The following is a 17,008-nucleotide window of genomic DNA, read 5'->3' on the forward strand; positions in this document are numbered from 1 at the left end:
TTTATTCTTCGTAAACCATAGAAGCCTTAACGTCACCACCTGGACGAAAGGTACCTTGAAAAGAAAGAACATAAATTAAAATGTACAGTGATACACCACGCTGCAAGTGATCATAGTTATCAAGTGAGGAACTATCATCACCATCGTCAAGTAAAATCTAGTTTCCGTGAGCATAGGTGTGGTGCACTAGCGGTGAAGCATATCAGAGCTCCCTATGTCTGTAGCAGCTAAAGTACACTGGATTATAGTATAATTATAGCGTACTTCATCGTACCTCTGCGCAGAACTGCTCATGAAGCGCAATAAAGTGTTGCGTAACAGCTCAGCAGCCTGAGTTTGAGAGCAGCATACAATGCTAATTGTAACTTTACGCCAAACATTAACGGCGAACACCAGCATACCCGTAGACGTGGCCGTGAGGTAGGGTGTAGTCGTAGCCATAGGTGTTGTAAGGACTGCCGGGACGATTGATTGGTCCGTAGCCTCTGTTCCCCATGTAGTTGTCGTAACGGTTATCGAATAGGCTGTTACGGTAGCTCGAATACGGGTTGTACCCGTATCGGTTTCCGTAGTCATAGCGTCCGGAAGCGGGGTTGTCGTAGCCACGGTAGTAGTTGCCGCTGTAGCCGCCCCTGTAACCGCCGTACGATCCTGGGTTGTAACCGCCATACGCTCCCGGATTGTATCCTCCATAGGCTCCTGTATTGTAACCGCCATGCGCTCCTGGATAGCTTCCGCCATACGCTCCTCTGTTGTATCCGCCGTAGTAGTTCCTATTGTAGTCGCGGTTGTTGTGGTCAACCCGGTTGTAATAGTCTCCTCGGTTGTAGTGGTCGTAGCCACGACTGTAGCCGCCGCGGTTGTAGTAACCACCTTTGTAGCCAGCTTCACCGTGAGCATTGAGTGCCAAAAAGGCCACGCAACCTGCAAGGAGAACCTGAAAAGATCCTCCGTCATATCATTTGTCTCCGTTCATCCGTCATATCTATTGTCTTGCTCCTTTAGCGTTGGCATTTGTTAACAAACTGTACTTGCACTGCTTTTCTTTTGTTTGGTGCTTGGCAAAATGGAGGCTGTTGAAGCGGGCTAGCTATCTCCAGTTGAATTATTGATGAAAGTAAGTGAGTAAAGGGATAATTACTTCTAGATAATGGAACGTAAAAGAAGGCTGCAGACACTGTGGCGTGTAGCATGTGTCACAGCACATCGATCAACTTGTTGTCTGTAAAAAATTGCCCTCAGCGCTTGGACGCGATTGGTTTGGAGGCCATGGTCCAAGGATCTTTGTCGCGTCAAAGGGCGGGTGTCCTGTCGGGCTAAGATTGCCTGGAGATGCTGCTGACGCTATCGCCTAGAGGACTGTCGAGAGCAATGTTCTGTGTCCTGTACAGTACCATTCCGTTCGGCGGTTAGCCTGCATTTTCTTGGTTTGCACCACCGTGGTTTGCACCGACAAATAGGTTTCTGTTGAACTCGCCTACAAGCGATGGATATCGTCGAGTTTCCACGCCCGCCTCGTTGCAAAAACCAAAAGAGAGGGAACCACGGTGAAAATTAAGATCACTATCACCCGACCTTTCGGTTCTTATTGTACACACAAATCTCTGAGCGCTTTGCTCGAGGAGACGGACAACATTGCTGTTACATTCTCAATACGCTTCAATGCGCCATTCGAAATCCAAGACGAACGGAGTACAAGACGTTGCCTCCTCTCGGCAAAAACACCAAGTTTCCCCGAGTTTTCCGGCATACCTCAAAGACGAACGTCGGCACAGTTTCCCATGAAGTCGGCCCATGACGCATGCTAACCCTCCCCTACTCCTTTCTGCTTTCCTCTCTCCATCTGTCCACATCTGTACGCCGCTCATAGCCACATATTAAAAAACAATAAAATAAAAAATACCAAGGTATATTTATGTGAACAAGTGTTCGATGGTAAGGTAAGGTAACTACAAGGCCTTCAACACTCTTAGAAAAAAAAAAAAAAAAGAGGTGGAGCCGTTACACCTTTTAGGAGGTAATAATTGTCGCATATGTTGTGCCTACAAGGTTGCAAAGTTCTACCTGCTACATGGTTGAAGTCGGCAGAACAGATTAGCGCAAATCCCAAACCAAATTTTAGTTTCAGTTATCCTCGTTCTACACAATGTGCTCAATGTCTATTGCACTGTCAATGCTGGGAAGGCAACACCCCTCTGAAAGTGCAGTGCTCCTGTGGCTGTTTCAGCTCTTACACACATTTTGTACAACACCTGCAAGAGGCAGTAACAGGCAAGGTTACCACCCTTTTACACCCTTTCGTCAGACGCTATGTTGACCTTAGGTGGTAACTATAGAAGTTATCACCTTTTAACGCCCTTTTTTCTTAGAGTGAGTATCTTACTGCACTGAGGATTTTCGTTTGCTTTCCCGAAAGAAGAGGCTAATTCCGAGAGGATAGAGAGGTAGCAAGCGAGCTGGTGGTATAGATCCATATCTTAAAAACCCGAGACTCGGGGACAAAAAAAAAAAAAAAAACGACAACACCTTTGAGACCTTGTCTGTGTTGTCGTTTTTTTTTTTTTTTTTTTTTGTCTTCCAGTCGCGGGTTTTTAAGTTATGAAGGTTCATTCCGTGATGGTAAAAGGTAAACTAAGATAAGCGACAGAGCGAAATTTTCGCGGAGCTTCCTTTCATTTCGATTTTCATTTCGTGCCAAGCGAAGTATATATACGTTTCTTTCGGTCTCCCAATTTCTCACGAAGCATTCCTCCATTCTCTCCAATTTTTGATTGCGTCGTTTCGTCGCAGCTCATTTCAGATAAACGTAAAAGACGGTTATTTGTATCGATTTGAACCGAATTCCAAGTTTTACGGCGAAAAACAACAATAAACGAATGAAGGAAAAGTGTTGATCACATATGGGACGCTTCGGTGTTTCCGCGCAGTGGTCGCAGGACCCTACCCCACTTCAAAGAGGTTAATATGAGAGGATGAATTAATGGAGAGCGCGAAGAGATGGCAGGGCGGATATCTATCTAGAGCTCTTTGAGGAGGCCGGCAGCGGAACGGAAAGTAAAGAGGAGGAGGAGGAGGAGTGTCGTTGGGAGGAACCCGAGAGGTCTGCCTGCCTGATTAGGCGGCATGTTTCTCGGGAAGGTGGAAAGGTGGTGGAGAGGAGGAGAGGAAAGGGTGAAGTGGAAGACCGAGCGGAATCCGCTCGGGGGGAGGATAGCTGCGTCCATGGGCCGACTTCAGGGGAACTGTGCCGGCATACGCCTATTACACATCTGAGGGAAACCCAGGAAAAACCCCAGACGGCACAGACGGCCCGCGGATTCGAACCGCGGACCTCCCAGTCTCCAAGCGCACGCGTTACCGCTGCGCCACCGGAGCTGGTGGAAAGTAAAGAAGGAGCGACGAACCCGGCATTCGGTGGCGTGGTGCGAGGGGGTGGTCTCCCCGGGAGTAATTCCTTGGGGGGCGCAAATTATCGACAGAGAGAGAGAGAGAGAGAAGAAATAGAAAGAGTGAAACTGTTTGTCACTTGAAATAATCTGAGTTTTTAAACATTGGTTGTCTGTTGGGACGATCTTCTGGGCGCCTCTAAGATGGGGCCGATTGAAGCGAGGCCCGATATATATAGGCTTATGCAGCGACGTCATGTTTGGTCACGTGACATCGGGAAACATATTGCCACACCGGAGTCACAGTAGGAGGGAGGAGTTGTCGCGGTATGGATGCAGTTGCGAGAGAAAATTGCGAATTCGGCCAGCGATAAGACGCCTGTGGTGCATCCCCATGTTCTCCCATGTCACGTGGCTCCAAGGCGCACAAAGGCTCCGTGTGACGTCATGTGCACAGGCCTCATCTCATCCTGTGTGCTTCGGTAGTAGACTGTTTGCGTAGAAACAGCAGCGCATATTGTCAAAGTACATGAAGCGCTTTTTACTGGATTGGTGTGTGTGTGCGCTGGAGGGGGGGGGGGGAATTGTGATGCATTCTTGTTTTGTGTCTAGTTTGGGGGCGTGATACTCGTTTTTCCCCGGACGCTGGGAACCCAAGTTACGCCGCTGCCGGCACTAGTGCGCAGGGGTGCTCCATGGGCCAAGGACTTTGGACAAGCTGAATAGTTTGTGGTTCAGGAGTTCAAATTGGCGTCGAAGCACCCGTCGTTTACATGTGTACCAGATGGAGACCCGTACACATGTGTACATGTGTACCAGACGCGGTCCTCGATGATATGGGCAATCGTAGCTTTGGGTTATGGCTAGTTCAGCACAGCATCGTGTTACTGTAACCCAGCCTAGCCCGGAACACAGGGGTGAAGGCGTCGCTGAGTCGTAAACGACGCACAAGTGACGTAAAGAAAAGGGAGTAATAGAGGCGTAGAAAACTGACGTATACGAATACCGAAACTCAAAAACAGGCTTTCTGTACCTAGGTGACGCTGCTAATGCACGGTCAGTAGCTCCGATTTTTGTGTCTACTTTGCAATACCAAGCGTAAGAGCCCGCAAAAAGCTATTTTCAGCAAAGAATGCCTCTACGAAAACAGGCCTCTTTCGAGCATAATACGCAAAACTGTATCACAGGAGTTTCTTTCCTTCTGAGGATTTTGCACCAGATATTAGGCTCGCCCTTACTTACGAGAGGTATGTCCTGTAATTAACATTGAACTGGTCCCCTTATCCTGAACGGTGCGTGCATGATGTGCTCCAAACAGGGGCGGATCTAGACCTTCGGGTGGGGGCGTTCCATTGCCGGAGCACGTAGCGGGGGGGGGGGGGGGGAGGGAAATCCAATGTATAAACTGACGTTTTAGGGGGCGATCGCCCAATGCTCCCCCCCCCCTTGGATACGCCACTGAGTCCAAACGATCGCCTATCAGCAAAAGTAACATTTTACTCAAAGCAGGGAATCCAAATACGCTGAAACGACGCTGTAATTCAGCCTCTGTATGCAATAAAGGGATAAGTCGAAAAATTCCAAACCGAGAAAACTGCGAGTGAATATTTGGTAAAGTAATTGCAGATAAGTTTCCTCGAATAACGCAAATGCAAAATGTGTAGCGCGTATGCCTGTGTCTACTCTACATGCATGTCCCATTAGCGTCGTTTCTGTGTGTGTGATTTCTCAGAAATTGAACAAAACCCAGAAGCATGACATATCCCCTTCTTCTATATAACCCAATTATTGATCTTCTATATAACATCGCACGCACGGGGTTTTCGTGCAGGAAAAAAAGAAAAACAGTTTTCACGAGTCGGACTTTCATGATGACGGCAGTACGGCCGAACCTTTGTGTAGTGGAGCAGCCTAGATCGTAATTACCATGCTGCTAAGGCGGCATCTCGCAAAGAGAGCGATGCAGAAAGATGGCCAGCTCTTTGAACGAAGATGCCTTCAGTAATATAGTATTCACCTTCTCCTCCCCGTTATCGCAACGTACTGCCTTCTTTTCCCCCTAATGTACGCATCCCCCATTGGCATTCCCCTAATAAGCTACGCATTAAATGGCCTCGTTTACGGTGTCTCCCATGAGAGGATTGGGAGACTGTGTTGGTAATTCCAGAAGTACCTTTTCCTGGGCGTTTCTTCGTCCTGCAGTGTTTGATTTTACCCGTCTGTCTGTTATTAATTAAAACCAACCAATCAAACTATTACGCCATCAAGTGAATGAGCACGGCATTTAAACTGGGAGTGGGATGTCCTCACATCCAGATGTTAGCCCCTAAAGCAGATAAAATGGCATATAGATGAAGGTTAGCTGGTGGTGCTACTCCATACCGAAAAAGCGCGGACACGTGGATAAAAAAAAAAAAAAAAAAAGAAGCATAAAGAAAAGAAGAAAAAGGAAAAAACGACACCATACAGACGTGTTTCTTTTTTTTTTTTTCGCGTGTCCCCGTTCAGGGCTTTTCAGTGCGGAGTTCCCCCATCAAGCCATATTTTCTCATAACCCTATCCTATACGATAAAAGAGTTGTGCGAGCCGTCGTTACCCACAAGGTTAGGAACAGACAAAGATACTTACCAAAAATCGCATGGTGTCGGATGCTTTAATCTCTGGTACAAAGTGTTTGGCAAGCGGTTGTTGCGCGTCTTATATAGGCCGAGGCTTAAGTAAGCGTGCAAGCCATTGATGGGACACCCCCTCACTCATCGCGAGATCATGAAAAAAAACAAACAAAAAAGCAATAAGAGATCACGATTTCTGATCCCATCTGCGGCATTGGTAATGAGTGGGGGAGGGTGCACCATTGTCCCCGTCGACCAGTACGCCATTATCCTTCCAGAGAACAAGGGCTGTGTACACAGGGCATGTATAGTGTGAGGTTCACCAGCCTGGCTAATTGTTTCGCATGACGATGAGCAGGGCTATCGGGGGATACATCTCGGAATGAGCACTTCATTGCAATGTGGCGTGATTCGTTTGGGTGAATGAAGAAAAATGAAGCTGGCTGTCAGATGCAGTGAAAAGTATTTGGAAGCAGTTGCCATTTAGAGTTGGAGCCACCGGATTATGTTGTTGCATTCTATAATTGAAGGCAAATAAAGGGAAACATTGCTAAAGCATGAACGACGACAGCGTCGAATCTTCCCACTTCAGTACGCGCAACCTTTAATCGTAATGAATGACGTATCAATGTACTAGAGGAGGATCATTAATAACAATGATAATCAAGCGACGCCACGGTAGTCCGTACATTAATGTTGCCACGGAGCTGCCGGCGTACGCAGTCGTAAGTATCCACAGTAATGAAAAGATGGGCTTCGACAATGAGTACTTTTTTTTAAACCTTTCGATGCGATGTTTTCTAGAGGCAATCAAGTTCCTATCTGACAGGCTCGCCGTCGTAGTAAGCTTCGGTCTTGTCACCACACTCCGTTTTTCCTTTTCACCTGTTCTCCCATTCCTTCTCAATGACGGCAGTCTTCTCAAATGAATTCAAGACCACTGAGTGGCACTGACACGCTAACGGCGTCCCATATGTTCTCTGTTCCCGCTTTGCATACATACGATGCCTCTGTCTGTCCACTCCTCGTGTGCTCCTGCGTGTCGTCTGCTACGCAGTTTTGCCAATTTTCATGGGCATCCCAACTTTTCCCAATTCGAACATGGCACTCAAAAGAATGAGTATAACGCCTACGTGAAGCGACTAGACCAAGGCGCGAGGCTAGAAGATGCACGACACTTTCTACGATGTATAACGCGGACGTTGAACGCCGTAACATACTGTAACGTAAATTTAATCGCGTGAAATGAGTCAACAACTCTGGCCGAACACATTTGACACTTCTGGGGTTGACCCTCTTCTGAAGCCATCCTCGACGTCTCAACAATGAACATGTCCGGCCGCGGATCCCACAGCGTCCGCGTTTGACTACGGCTGGGGGCGCCAGTAATTAACTGCCGCCGTAGAACGAAACTGTTTAGATAAGTGATCTCTCGCGAGAGAGGTTAATGAATGCATGCAGCGTGCTGAGATTTCAGCGTGCATTCAAGACCACCGAGATGGGGGAAAAGTTAATCCGTAGGCGGTTTACTCTGCGTGGCGTCGTTCACGACTATATAGGGAGGGCCCGTCGACGCAGAAACCCGGAATTGTCAACCAATAGACCTCTCTCTGTTTGTAAACAAATGACGTCATAGCGTTCGACAGCGCCACCAATTTGGTAGAGTTGAACTACGCTGGAAGTTAGGGGTGAACAAGGTCGCGCCCGAAAGCCCGGGTCTTGACTCTTGAGGGGATTACGATGGTCTTTGAAAGGGACGCGACCTTCTGTCCTTCGCAGAAGGCATTTGTTTCGGTTTCAGTCTGTCTACCAACGTCATGATGACGTTTCTCGGGTAGAGCTCTGTTTTCAGGAAGCTTTCGCGTTCTTCTTTAATGTATCTACCCATCACAGTCATGATGAAGTTTCATCCTGTGTCAATAGATCCTGATTGTAAGGTATACAATGCCGGACCTCAGGAAATGCCGCATGTTGTTAGCGTGACGAACTTGTTAAAATTATCGTGCCAAGTGTCAGAATAGGTAAAGCGGCGAACGGCTGGAAAGCGTACTTTCATTACGAATGCTAAGGATAAATTCATTACTCGTCATCAGATCGGCTTCTGCTAGGTTCATATGTGTAATGTCCACCCGGAACTCCATTCTTTGTTTTTCAACGTATTTCGTGTGGCTTTTGTTGTCGTTGGTGGTGCCAATCAGACCTGTAGCGAGGGGGGGGGGGGGGGGGGGGGGAGAGGGGCAGGCGCCCCGGGCGCTCTCGCGAGAGTGGGCGCCGAACGGCAGGCCCTGGCAGGTTGGTTGGACAGGATAAAGCGGGAACGAAGAAAATTTGAATTTACGATCTCGGCGCTGCAAATAAGCGTTTTCATATCTTTGTTTACAGGGCTTCTGACGGCAGTGGGTGAGAGGGGGGGGGGGGACGCTTCAGATTTACTCTGCCCTGGGCGCAAACTTGCCTCGCTACGGCTCTGGTGCCAATGAATGAAATGAATCCGTTGTCGACCACATGGACGTGGACAACGTCAAGACCAATGCTCTGAGGGAATGTACGTCCTGAGCCGACTCCTATGGGAACTGTGCCGACATATGTCTGAGAGCGTCTGACCAAAAAACAGGAAAAAGTCCCAGACAGCACTGTCGGCACCGGAATTCGAACCCGGGTGCCTCCCAGTCTCGACATTTCTTGTAACTTTCTGGCTTTCAAGTGCACCTATATAGCTTGAATTGGTGAAAAGCGGTCACCCATTCCCGCGGGCTCCTGTTGAGCTTCCACGTTTGAAAATTGCAACCAGCGTCCCCACCCAAATGTGAAAAGTAGAGCGCTATCAGCATTCGGCAAAAACAAATGTTCGGCAAATGTTGCCACAGCTCCGTATTTCCCATCAAACGGAAACACAATTGGGCCTGTCTCTCTGCTGGTTTGTCTCGGCTTATTCCGACTTATTATTCAATTAATTTCCTTTGTTGCAGACATATGTAGTACATACAGGGTGTCCCAGCCAAATGCGAACAGACTTTTTAAAAATACATATATCACTTTTTTCGAGATGAAATCAATTGCAATCTAGCACATGCTGAAGGGCACTCATTAAGAAGGCACCAGCAAACTCCTAAGGCAATGTCCTAATTAACTTTCAATAATTAACTTTTAATTGTAAAAGCTACAATTATATATATATATATATATATATATGCAGGAAAAATCAGAAGACGACAAAGAGCTTCTTTCCCAGCGGCTCAGGGAACAGCGCGAGTCTTATCTCATTCATAAATTCCAGTGTCAGATAAACGAAGATCCAGGAATCCTTTCTACTATTCGCAACCTGCATTCCTAATCCAGCACAATACATACACTCTTTTGTCTCTTTTTCAGGCTCACGGGTATTTCCTCAAGGTCCTGCTGCACAGACCCGGTCATTCCCCTTTCACTTAGTCACCAACCTATGTTAGTCATGACAAAAGCGCATGCGCTGCTCTCTTTCCCTTGTACATAACCCTCTCCCATATATAAAGCTTGTTCTTGTCACCAAACCCCAGTCCCGTCGAAGGCAGCGCTGACTGCCGAAACGTCGACCCCTATCCCTATATGTGTTAATAAACTCCCCTTTGTGTTTTCCTGTAAGCTCTTTGTCGTCTTCTGATTTTTCCTGCTTATTTCATTCTCGTGGTTAACCGCCCTCCTAAGCTTCTAATATATATATATATATATATATATATATATAGATACTCATTGAACGATGCGACAGCACCAGAGGACACGTGTTTCGCCGTGTTTGCGGCTCGTCGGCCCTGGGTAGCTGCGCATCGTTCGGGATTGGCAAACCAGGGGTCACTCAGCGAGTGATATACACCTGGGAGGGTGACTGAGCACTCCTCAATGCCACAGTGCAAGCCAGTGAATTATAAAAAAGGGGGGAAAAGCCATTAAAAAAATAATAAGTAAATGATGCTAGACGTGTTTGAAATTCAAACTTACAGATTAAAATGGCTTCTATGGCTGCACGTAGAGAAACAGATACTCATTGAACGATGCGACAGCACCAGAGGACACGTGTTTCGCCGTGTTTGCGGCTCGTCGGCCCTGGGTAGCTGCGCATCGTTCGGGATTGGCAAACCAGGGGTCACTCAGCGAGTGATATACACCTGGGAGGGTGACTGAGCACTCCTCAATGCCACAGTGCAAGCCAGTGAATTATAAAAAAGGGGGGAAAAGCCATTAAAAAAATAATAAGTAAATGATGCTAGACGTGTTTGAAATTCAAACTTACAGATTAAAATGGCTTCTATGGCTGCACGTAGAGAAACAGATACTCATTGAACGATGCGACAGCACCAAGGTTTGCCAATCCCGAACGATGCGCAGCTACCCAGGGCCGACGAGCCGCAAACACGGCGAAACACGTGTCCTCTGGTGCTGTCGCATCGTTCAATGAGTATCTGTTTCTCTACGTGCAGCCATAGAAGCCATTTTAATCTGTAAGTTTGAATTTCAAACACGTCTAGCATCATTTACTTATTATTTTTTTAATGGCTTTTCCCCCCTTTTTTATAATTCACTGGCTTGCACTGTGGCATTGAGGAGTGCTCAGTCACCCTCCCAGGTGTATATCACTCGCTGAGTGACCCCTGGTTTGCCAATCCCGAACGATGCGCAGCTACCCAGGGCCGACGAGCCGCAAACACGGCGAAACACGTGTCCTCTGGTGCTGTCGCATCGTTCAATGAGTATCTGTTTCTCTACGTGCAGCCATAGAAGCCATTTTAATCTGTAAGTTTGAATTTCACACACGTCTAGCATCATTTACTTATTATTTTTTTAATGGCTTTCCCCCCTTTTTTATATATATATATATATATATATATATATATAAGCAGGAAAAATCAGAAGACGACAAAGAGCTTACAGGAAAACACAAAGGGGAGTTTATTAAGACATATAGGGATAGGGGTCGACGTTTCGGCAGTCAGCGCTGCCTGCCGGTCCCGTCGAAGGCAGCGCTGACTGCCGAAACGTCGACCCCTATCCCTATATGTCTTAATAAACTCCCCTTTGTGTTTTCCTGTAAGCTCTTTGTCGTCTTCTGATTTTTCCTGCTTATTTCATTCTCGTGGTCAACCGCCCTCCTAAGCTTCTAATCTATATATATATATATATATATATATAGATACTCATTGAACGATGCGACAGCACCAGAGGACACGTGTTTCCTCTGTTTCCCACGTGTCCTCTGGTGCTGTCGCATCGTTCAATGAGTATCTGTTTCTCTACGTGCAGCCATAGAAGCCATCTTAACTGTAAGTTTGAATTTCAAACACGTCTAGCATCATTTACCTATTTTTTTAATGGCTTTTCACCCCTCTTTATATATATATATGTTAAAAAATCTGTTCGCATTTAGCTGTGACATCCTGTATAAAAAGGAGAAAAGGAAAAATGTGAGGACGAGGACAAAAAGCTCGGAAGGGGCAATTAAGGTTACAGTTACATGACTCAGACAGTAATTTAGTTATAAGAAAAGTTTCCGAAACAATGTGATTGAGTTTCAACTACAGTTACTGATGATGATGAGTAACTGGAGAAGCGGGCTGGAGTACCTGGCTTAATGTAGAGTTGAGCCAACATATCTATATTTTTCATTTCTGAACCCAATTTACTGATGTTAAAATGGCCGGATATCACGTCCCCCACACCACATTTAAAACTAATGTTTGTTCAAGACACAAGTTCACAATTTACACAATCAAATAGAAGATATAAATATTTTATGAACAACGACACTTATATGCGGAAAACAGAACACTCTATAACAGAAGCAAAAGAGTATAAGATCGATGTCAAATTAGTCGCTACATGAATGGCGATGGATGAGGTGTTTCACCATACAACAAATTCATGAAAATAGAGGTTAAAAACCTACACAACTGACTGAGTGTGATGAATGTTCGCAGGGACAATTACAACCTTGTTTCAGTCTATCATGTTTAAATCCTGAGTATGTTTGAGTTCGTCAAATGTTTGAGGCTGTCATGTTTAAGCCTTGCGTCAGGCCTTGCCTTTTTGTGCTTGAACAACATTTCTGTAACAGAAATGAAATAAACGAAATGAAATAACGCTAAAACCCGCGCAAGACCACCAGCTACAAGAAAAAAAAAATTCATCGCAGTAGAAAAGACTCAATCTTTGGAAAGAGGCAATACTGTAGACAGAAATTTATAACAAAATCGTTAAACCCCAACAGAGAGTAACTCTCCCTTGAGTGCAAGCTACGAGCAGAATTTAATTAAATTACAGTTGCAGTTACAATTACAACAACAGCGTTTGCAATACGGACAGCAAGACTGTGATTCGTGCCAGTCTACCACGCGATCCTTAATTGCGTTGGATAGCATTCATACACCTGTTATTGCAGTGGACCGTTTTCTCTGCTTTCATCATCAACAATACCTCGGGACGGCCTCGTCACTATATATGCACTCTCAGCACTTTTCAATTTTATTTCGTTGTATACGATCGAGAAATAGCCACAATACAGAAAAACTCCAGTACAGCCAAACGGTTACAGGCACATAACACCTATAGCACCTACACTGTAAACTTTTTCACACCTTTAAAGGTGTGCGCTATGCACATTCAATCTGGTTGCGTAACATTGCATCTCCAGGATGATATTTTACAAAATTCGGAAAGCATTACTAAAGATCAAGTGTCAGTGCAAATCTTGCTTTCATTATGTCTTGGATATCGTAGGTACGAGCTAATGCATATATGCATCGCTATCGATAATCGAGCACGCGCAAGTGTCTACAATACTGTTGAACAATGTTGAGATGTTGCAAGACTGAATTTTTGGAGGGCAGACAACACTCGAGTAAAGAAAATTTGTGCGAAACCGTGCTCCATTATGATGTTACCAAAATTACACCTAAAAAGGCGTGCGCCATGCACGCTATTACACCTTTAAAGGTGTGAAAAGATTTAGAGTGTACGAAGGCAAGCATAGGAGGGTGGCCGTTATTGCATTCACAATGCAGGCTGTTCAGATGAGCAAATGAAGCCTTCAAGCCGTCACCGGTGCACGCATGCGTGAGGTTGTCGCAACAATGGCCTTCTTGTAAATTGCGGTAATAAATATTGCAAGGAGTGGCAGTATACGGATGAAGGGACGACCTTACTCGAGGCAGGTGCACCCCACGATCTTTAACTATGCACAAGAGGTTCACACAATGCGGATATGCTCGCGATATTATGGGGAGAACAAATGAGCCATTGCGACTCAGCATAATGTGTCTCTCAAACGTGAACGCGGCTCACTAATTGCTCGTCTTTAGCAGCGGGCGTTGGAAGTCCCTCGCCACAAGGGGGGATGAAGTTAGAAGACTGGTACATTAAGAACTTTCTCTCTCCAGAAAAGAAAGAAAAAGAGAGACACATGCTACATGCAGTGCAGAATGACACGATATGTGGTAAAACAGATCCCACCTTACAGCATTTGGTTAATTACGCGACGGCCAGTTTTTCTTTCACTCAGTAGGTCTTGATCCAAATTATTATTGGTTTTAATAATTACTCAGCCTTTCTCTATGTGTCTATGAGGTAGAGAGATATCTAGGTTCGGAATATTTGGAAAGTTTCCTGTCAGAGGGGCAGTGACGTGACAGCGAGTAAGTTCATGCGAAGTAAGAGATTGTCCTTACTTTGGAAAAACGCGTTACGTGCAGTAATCAAAATTCACTGAAACGAACGTACAAATCCTGTAAAACCCTGCCGTATCGGACAGAACGGAGGACGGCTCATTCCTTGAAAGGGTGCTGCTGTTTACCCTCACCTTCCTGTGCCACTTGACCTTAGCAATGCAGTATAACACAACAACAACAACAACATACATGAATGGATGATGAGGATGATGTGCACTCTTAAAAAAGGGGTGTACTTTAACTCATTTTTTTGCCACATATATAACACCCGTTTGGAGAGTACAATTACGCTCGAAAGGGTGTCTCCTCACTCTCTCAAGGGAGTAGCATAACACCTTTCTCCCTACTGGAGAGTAATATTACTCCCCGGTGAAGGGAAGGTGTTGTGCTCCTCCCTTGGGGGAGTGAGGAGACACCCTTTTGAGCGTAATTGTACTCTCCAAAAGGGTGTTATATATGTGGCAAGGAAAGGAGTTAAAGTACACCCTTTTTTTTAAGAGTGTGGGATGTTTCCCTTCGTTGAGTGCAGGGCCCTAACCCATTCCAAAAAGGTTCATATGAAAGGATGAAGAGGGAAGGAAAACAAAGGAACCCCTACAGTATAACACAGACGACAACACAACCTCGGGTTTTTCGTTTAGCGCGGGGGAGGTGCGTGTCCGTAGATCGGGGGAGCTTTGCTGACGTTTTCAGATAATTGGTTATTGATTATTGGAAAAGTACACCGTCTGCAATCGTTTCTCTTGACGCCATTGACGCATTCTAGGGCAAGAAAGAGTAAGGAAAAGTGGCATCTCTAAACAATGATTCAGCGGATTTTGTTTTTCGTGCTATAACTCAGGAAATAAACGGACAAATAACTCCAGCAACTCATGCTTCATCGTGACTACCGTGAAGACGTTTGATTCGGGAGTTTGCAAACGGGACACGTAGAACTTTATGAAATGCAGGCTCATTTGGTTGCGTGCTGGCTGAATTCACTGGGCAGATTTCTTCCTTCCTGCTGTGTGTCCCTCTACAAAAATACTGATCGGCGATTGTGAAAGCGTGGGCGACGTACCAGGGTGCGTCTTGTGGCCTCCGTCCGCCCAAATGGTTGAGTAGCAATCTGTGAACGCTGCGTCGTCGTCGTTGTACGGTGGCCGGAATTCCACATAATTTCATAGGGTTTATTCACAGTGGGTGATACGGCTCATGGTTGTATTCGCACAAGTCGGAAAAGTCACAAGTCTGTGGAATTGAAGCTGCAGAATCCGTGAGCTGTCCCAGAGTACAGACCTGTTAGAAAAATTGACGCGCCGCAGCTTGGGACCTCTTAGATGCTTTAGCGATTGGGCTTTTATTTTGGTGATGAAACTCCCCACCCATCATCCCGAAACGGGGAAGGGAGGCCTTGTGAATAGGGCACAGGAGCGCAGGGAGCACAGGAGGGCAGGGGAACGAAAATACGTGTATTGTAGTTCTCGATGCAAAACATCGACAGACAACCGTGAGGTAATGCCCACATACCCATATCCGTAATGATTTGATGTTTTTGGCAACTTTTTTTGCTAAAAAATAACCAGACCAGGTGCTGGAAGCCACAAGGGTTTGCGGTAAGAAGACGTGAGCGTGAAACAGTAGATGGGCTAAGGTGACATACCAGTGCCCAATACCAGATAGAAGCTGTCTCTCTCTCTCTCTCGATACTGGAAGTTATGTGCCCTAACGCTAGCTTATGCAATGCTTTTGTCGTGCCAAAAGTGAAGTCCACAAGAACGCTTGCTACGTCACGAATGTTCCCTTGATAGAATGCATACGGCGGTCTTTGGCATCTGCCACTTTGTTCTTACCAGGGCGTGGGAGATGGAGCGAAACGACGTAATAATCGTTTAGTTGCTATCCCAGCATCCGCGTAATAAATCTCGAATATGATCCCTGACGGTAACGGACGGAGCAATACTGCCACAGTGGTTATTCAGACAGCCTAAAAACTGTGCGGTTATCACTGTAATCTCGCCTTGGATCGTTGTGTCTACTACATCGAATACTTTCACTTTCGTTGCTTAATTGCTCTTCTATAACCCTAAGTTGCAACCTCTAGTAGAATTTCCATTGTATTTCGTCACTTCCCTAGCCACAGCAACGATGCAATAGAAGCGACCTTGACGATGGCCGTTCCTCTGGACAACCCCGATAAACGGTTACCTTTGTCTCGTCTATGTAGGTGCATCCGAGCTTTTCCTTTGACCCATCGTCTATGCCGCAGTTGACCTAACCTTTACAAGGATAATTTCTCCCACACGTGGCTGACGCCCATCACTTGGCTATAAGTTTGACAGTCGATCGTTATCCGTTAATTTATGGCGCGCCGCGTCACGAGATCGGATAGTGAGGTCACTGTGGTCGCACCTGAATGCCTCTGTACCGTTTCTGTACTTTCGCTTTCGAAGTGAATACGCGATGCGATAGCGAGGGCGAAAGTAATTCGTCTATTACGTCGAAGGTTAAATCTGAATAGGAGACACGTACAGGCAGCGAGTGGGGATTGTGAGCTGCCTACATGAAGTCTCTTGCGGAGCGTTCACCGTTGTACAAGTATTGGTGAGGTACAGTATCACTCAGTGTGATGTATGCAGTTCCCGTTCCCACAGACCTTGCGGAGAGGCGTAAAAGTCGAAAACTATCACCCGAATACTTTGACAAACGTTGACTATAAAATAATAGCGAAGATTTTAATAAGGGTTTTAATAAGGATAACAATTTATTTATTATTACGAAGCGCCTACAGTCCGTTATTACAGCTTTTATGGTCGAGCGCCAATTGTATGACACCAAATGACATACGATGCGGCTCCTCGACAACGGAGTGACCTAGGACCCAGCGAAAATTCTGTGTTCAGTGAGTCAGGGTTGCCCTATGTAGCCCTTAGTCCATTATACCTTGATCTTCTTTGCCGCTTCGTCAGCCGATAAGCTTTTACGTGGTTTTGTCCGTGGTTGCCAAAGTTTTAAGGCATGTTAGCACGTGCCGACGTACGATGTTTTCCTCTTCTGCTGTGCCATAGGCGAAGTGTGCCGCATACTGGCACATGTTCGCAGATTCTGCACTGCATCTGGAGCGCATGTGAGCTGGTATAAGAGCTCGGGATCGGGCTCAGGACCTAGTTCGCCAGCACAGTTAGCGGGCTTGTCTTGGTCCAGCACTCCGTCTCTCTAACTTGGTGTTCGCCTGGATCAAGAGCGTAGTTCGGCAGTGTTCAGGCAATCACGAATCGCCAGACCGCGGCAGTGTGTCCAGAAGTGGCGTGCAGATGAACTATCAATTCCCTAGGGC

At 46.1% G+C, this 17,008-nt stretch overlaps 1 protein-coding gene across 1 annotated transcript; it reads right to left on the bottom strand.

The window, feature by feature from the left end:
- LOC135374757 (prisilkin-39-like) lies at nucleotides 1-6,034 on the bottom strand. The gene is made up of 3 exons (XM_064607685.1): nucleotides 6,015-6,034; nucleotides 402-937; nucleotides 1-54 (listed from the first exon to the last, which is right to left on the bottom strand). Exons 1-3 carry the CDS (start codon nucleotides 6,024-6,026, stop codon nucleotides 33-35), a joined length of 570 nt encoding a protein of 189 aa, XP_064463755.1. The 5' UTR covers nucleotides 6,027-6,034; the 3' UTR covers nucleotides 1-32.
- Between the last annotated feature and the right edge of the window lie 10,974 nt (nucleotides 6,035-17,008).

This window comes from Ornithodoros turicata, unplaced genomic scaffold (assembly GCF_037126465.1).
Source record: "Ornithodoros turicata isolate Travis unplaced genomic scaffold, ASM3712646v1 ctg00000746.1, whole genome shotgun sequence".
Taxonomy (NCBI): Eukaryota; Metazoa; Arthropoda; class Arachnida; order Ixodida; family Argasidae; genus Ornithodoros; species Ornithodoros turicata.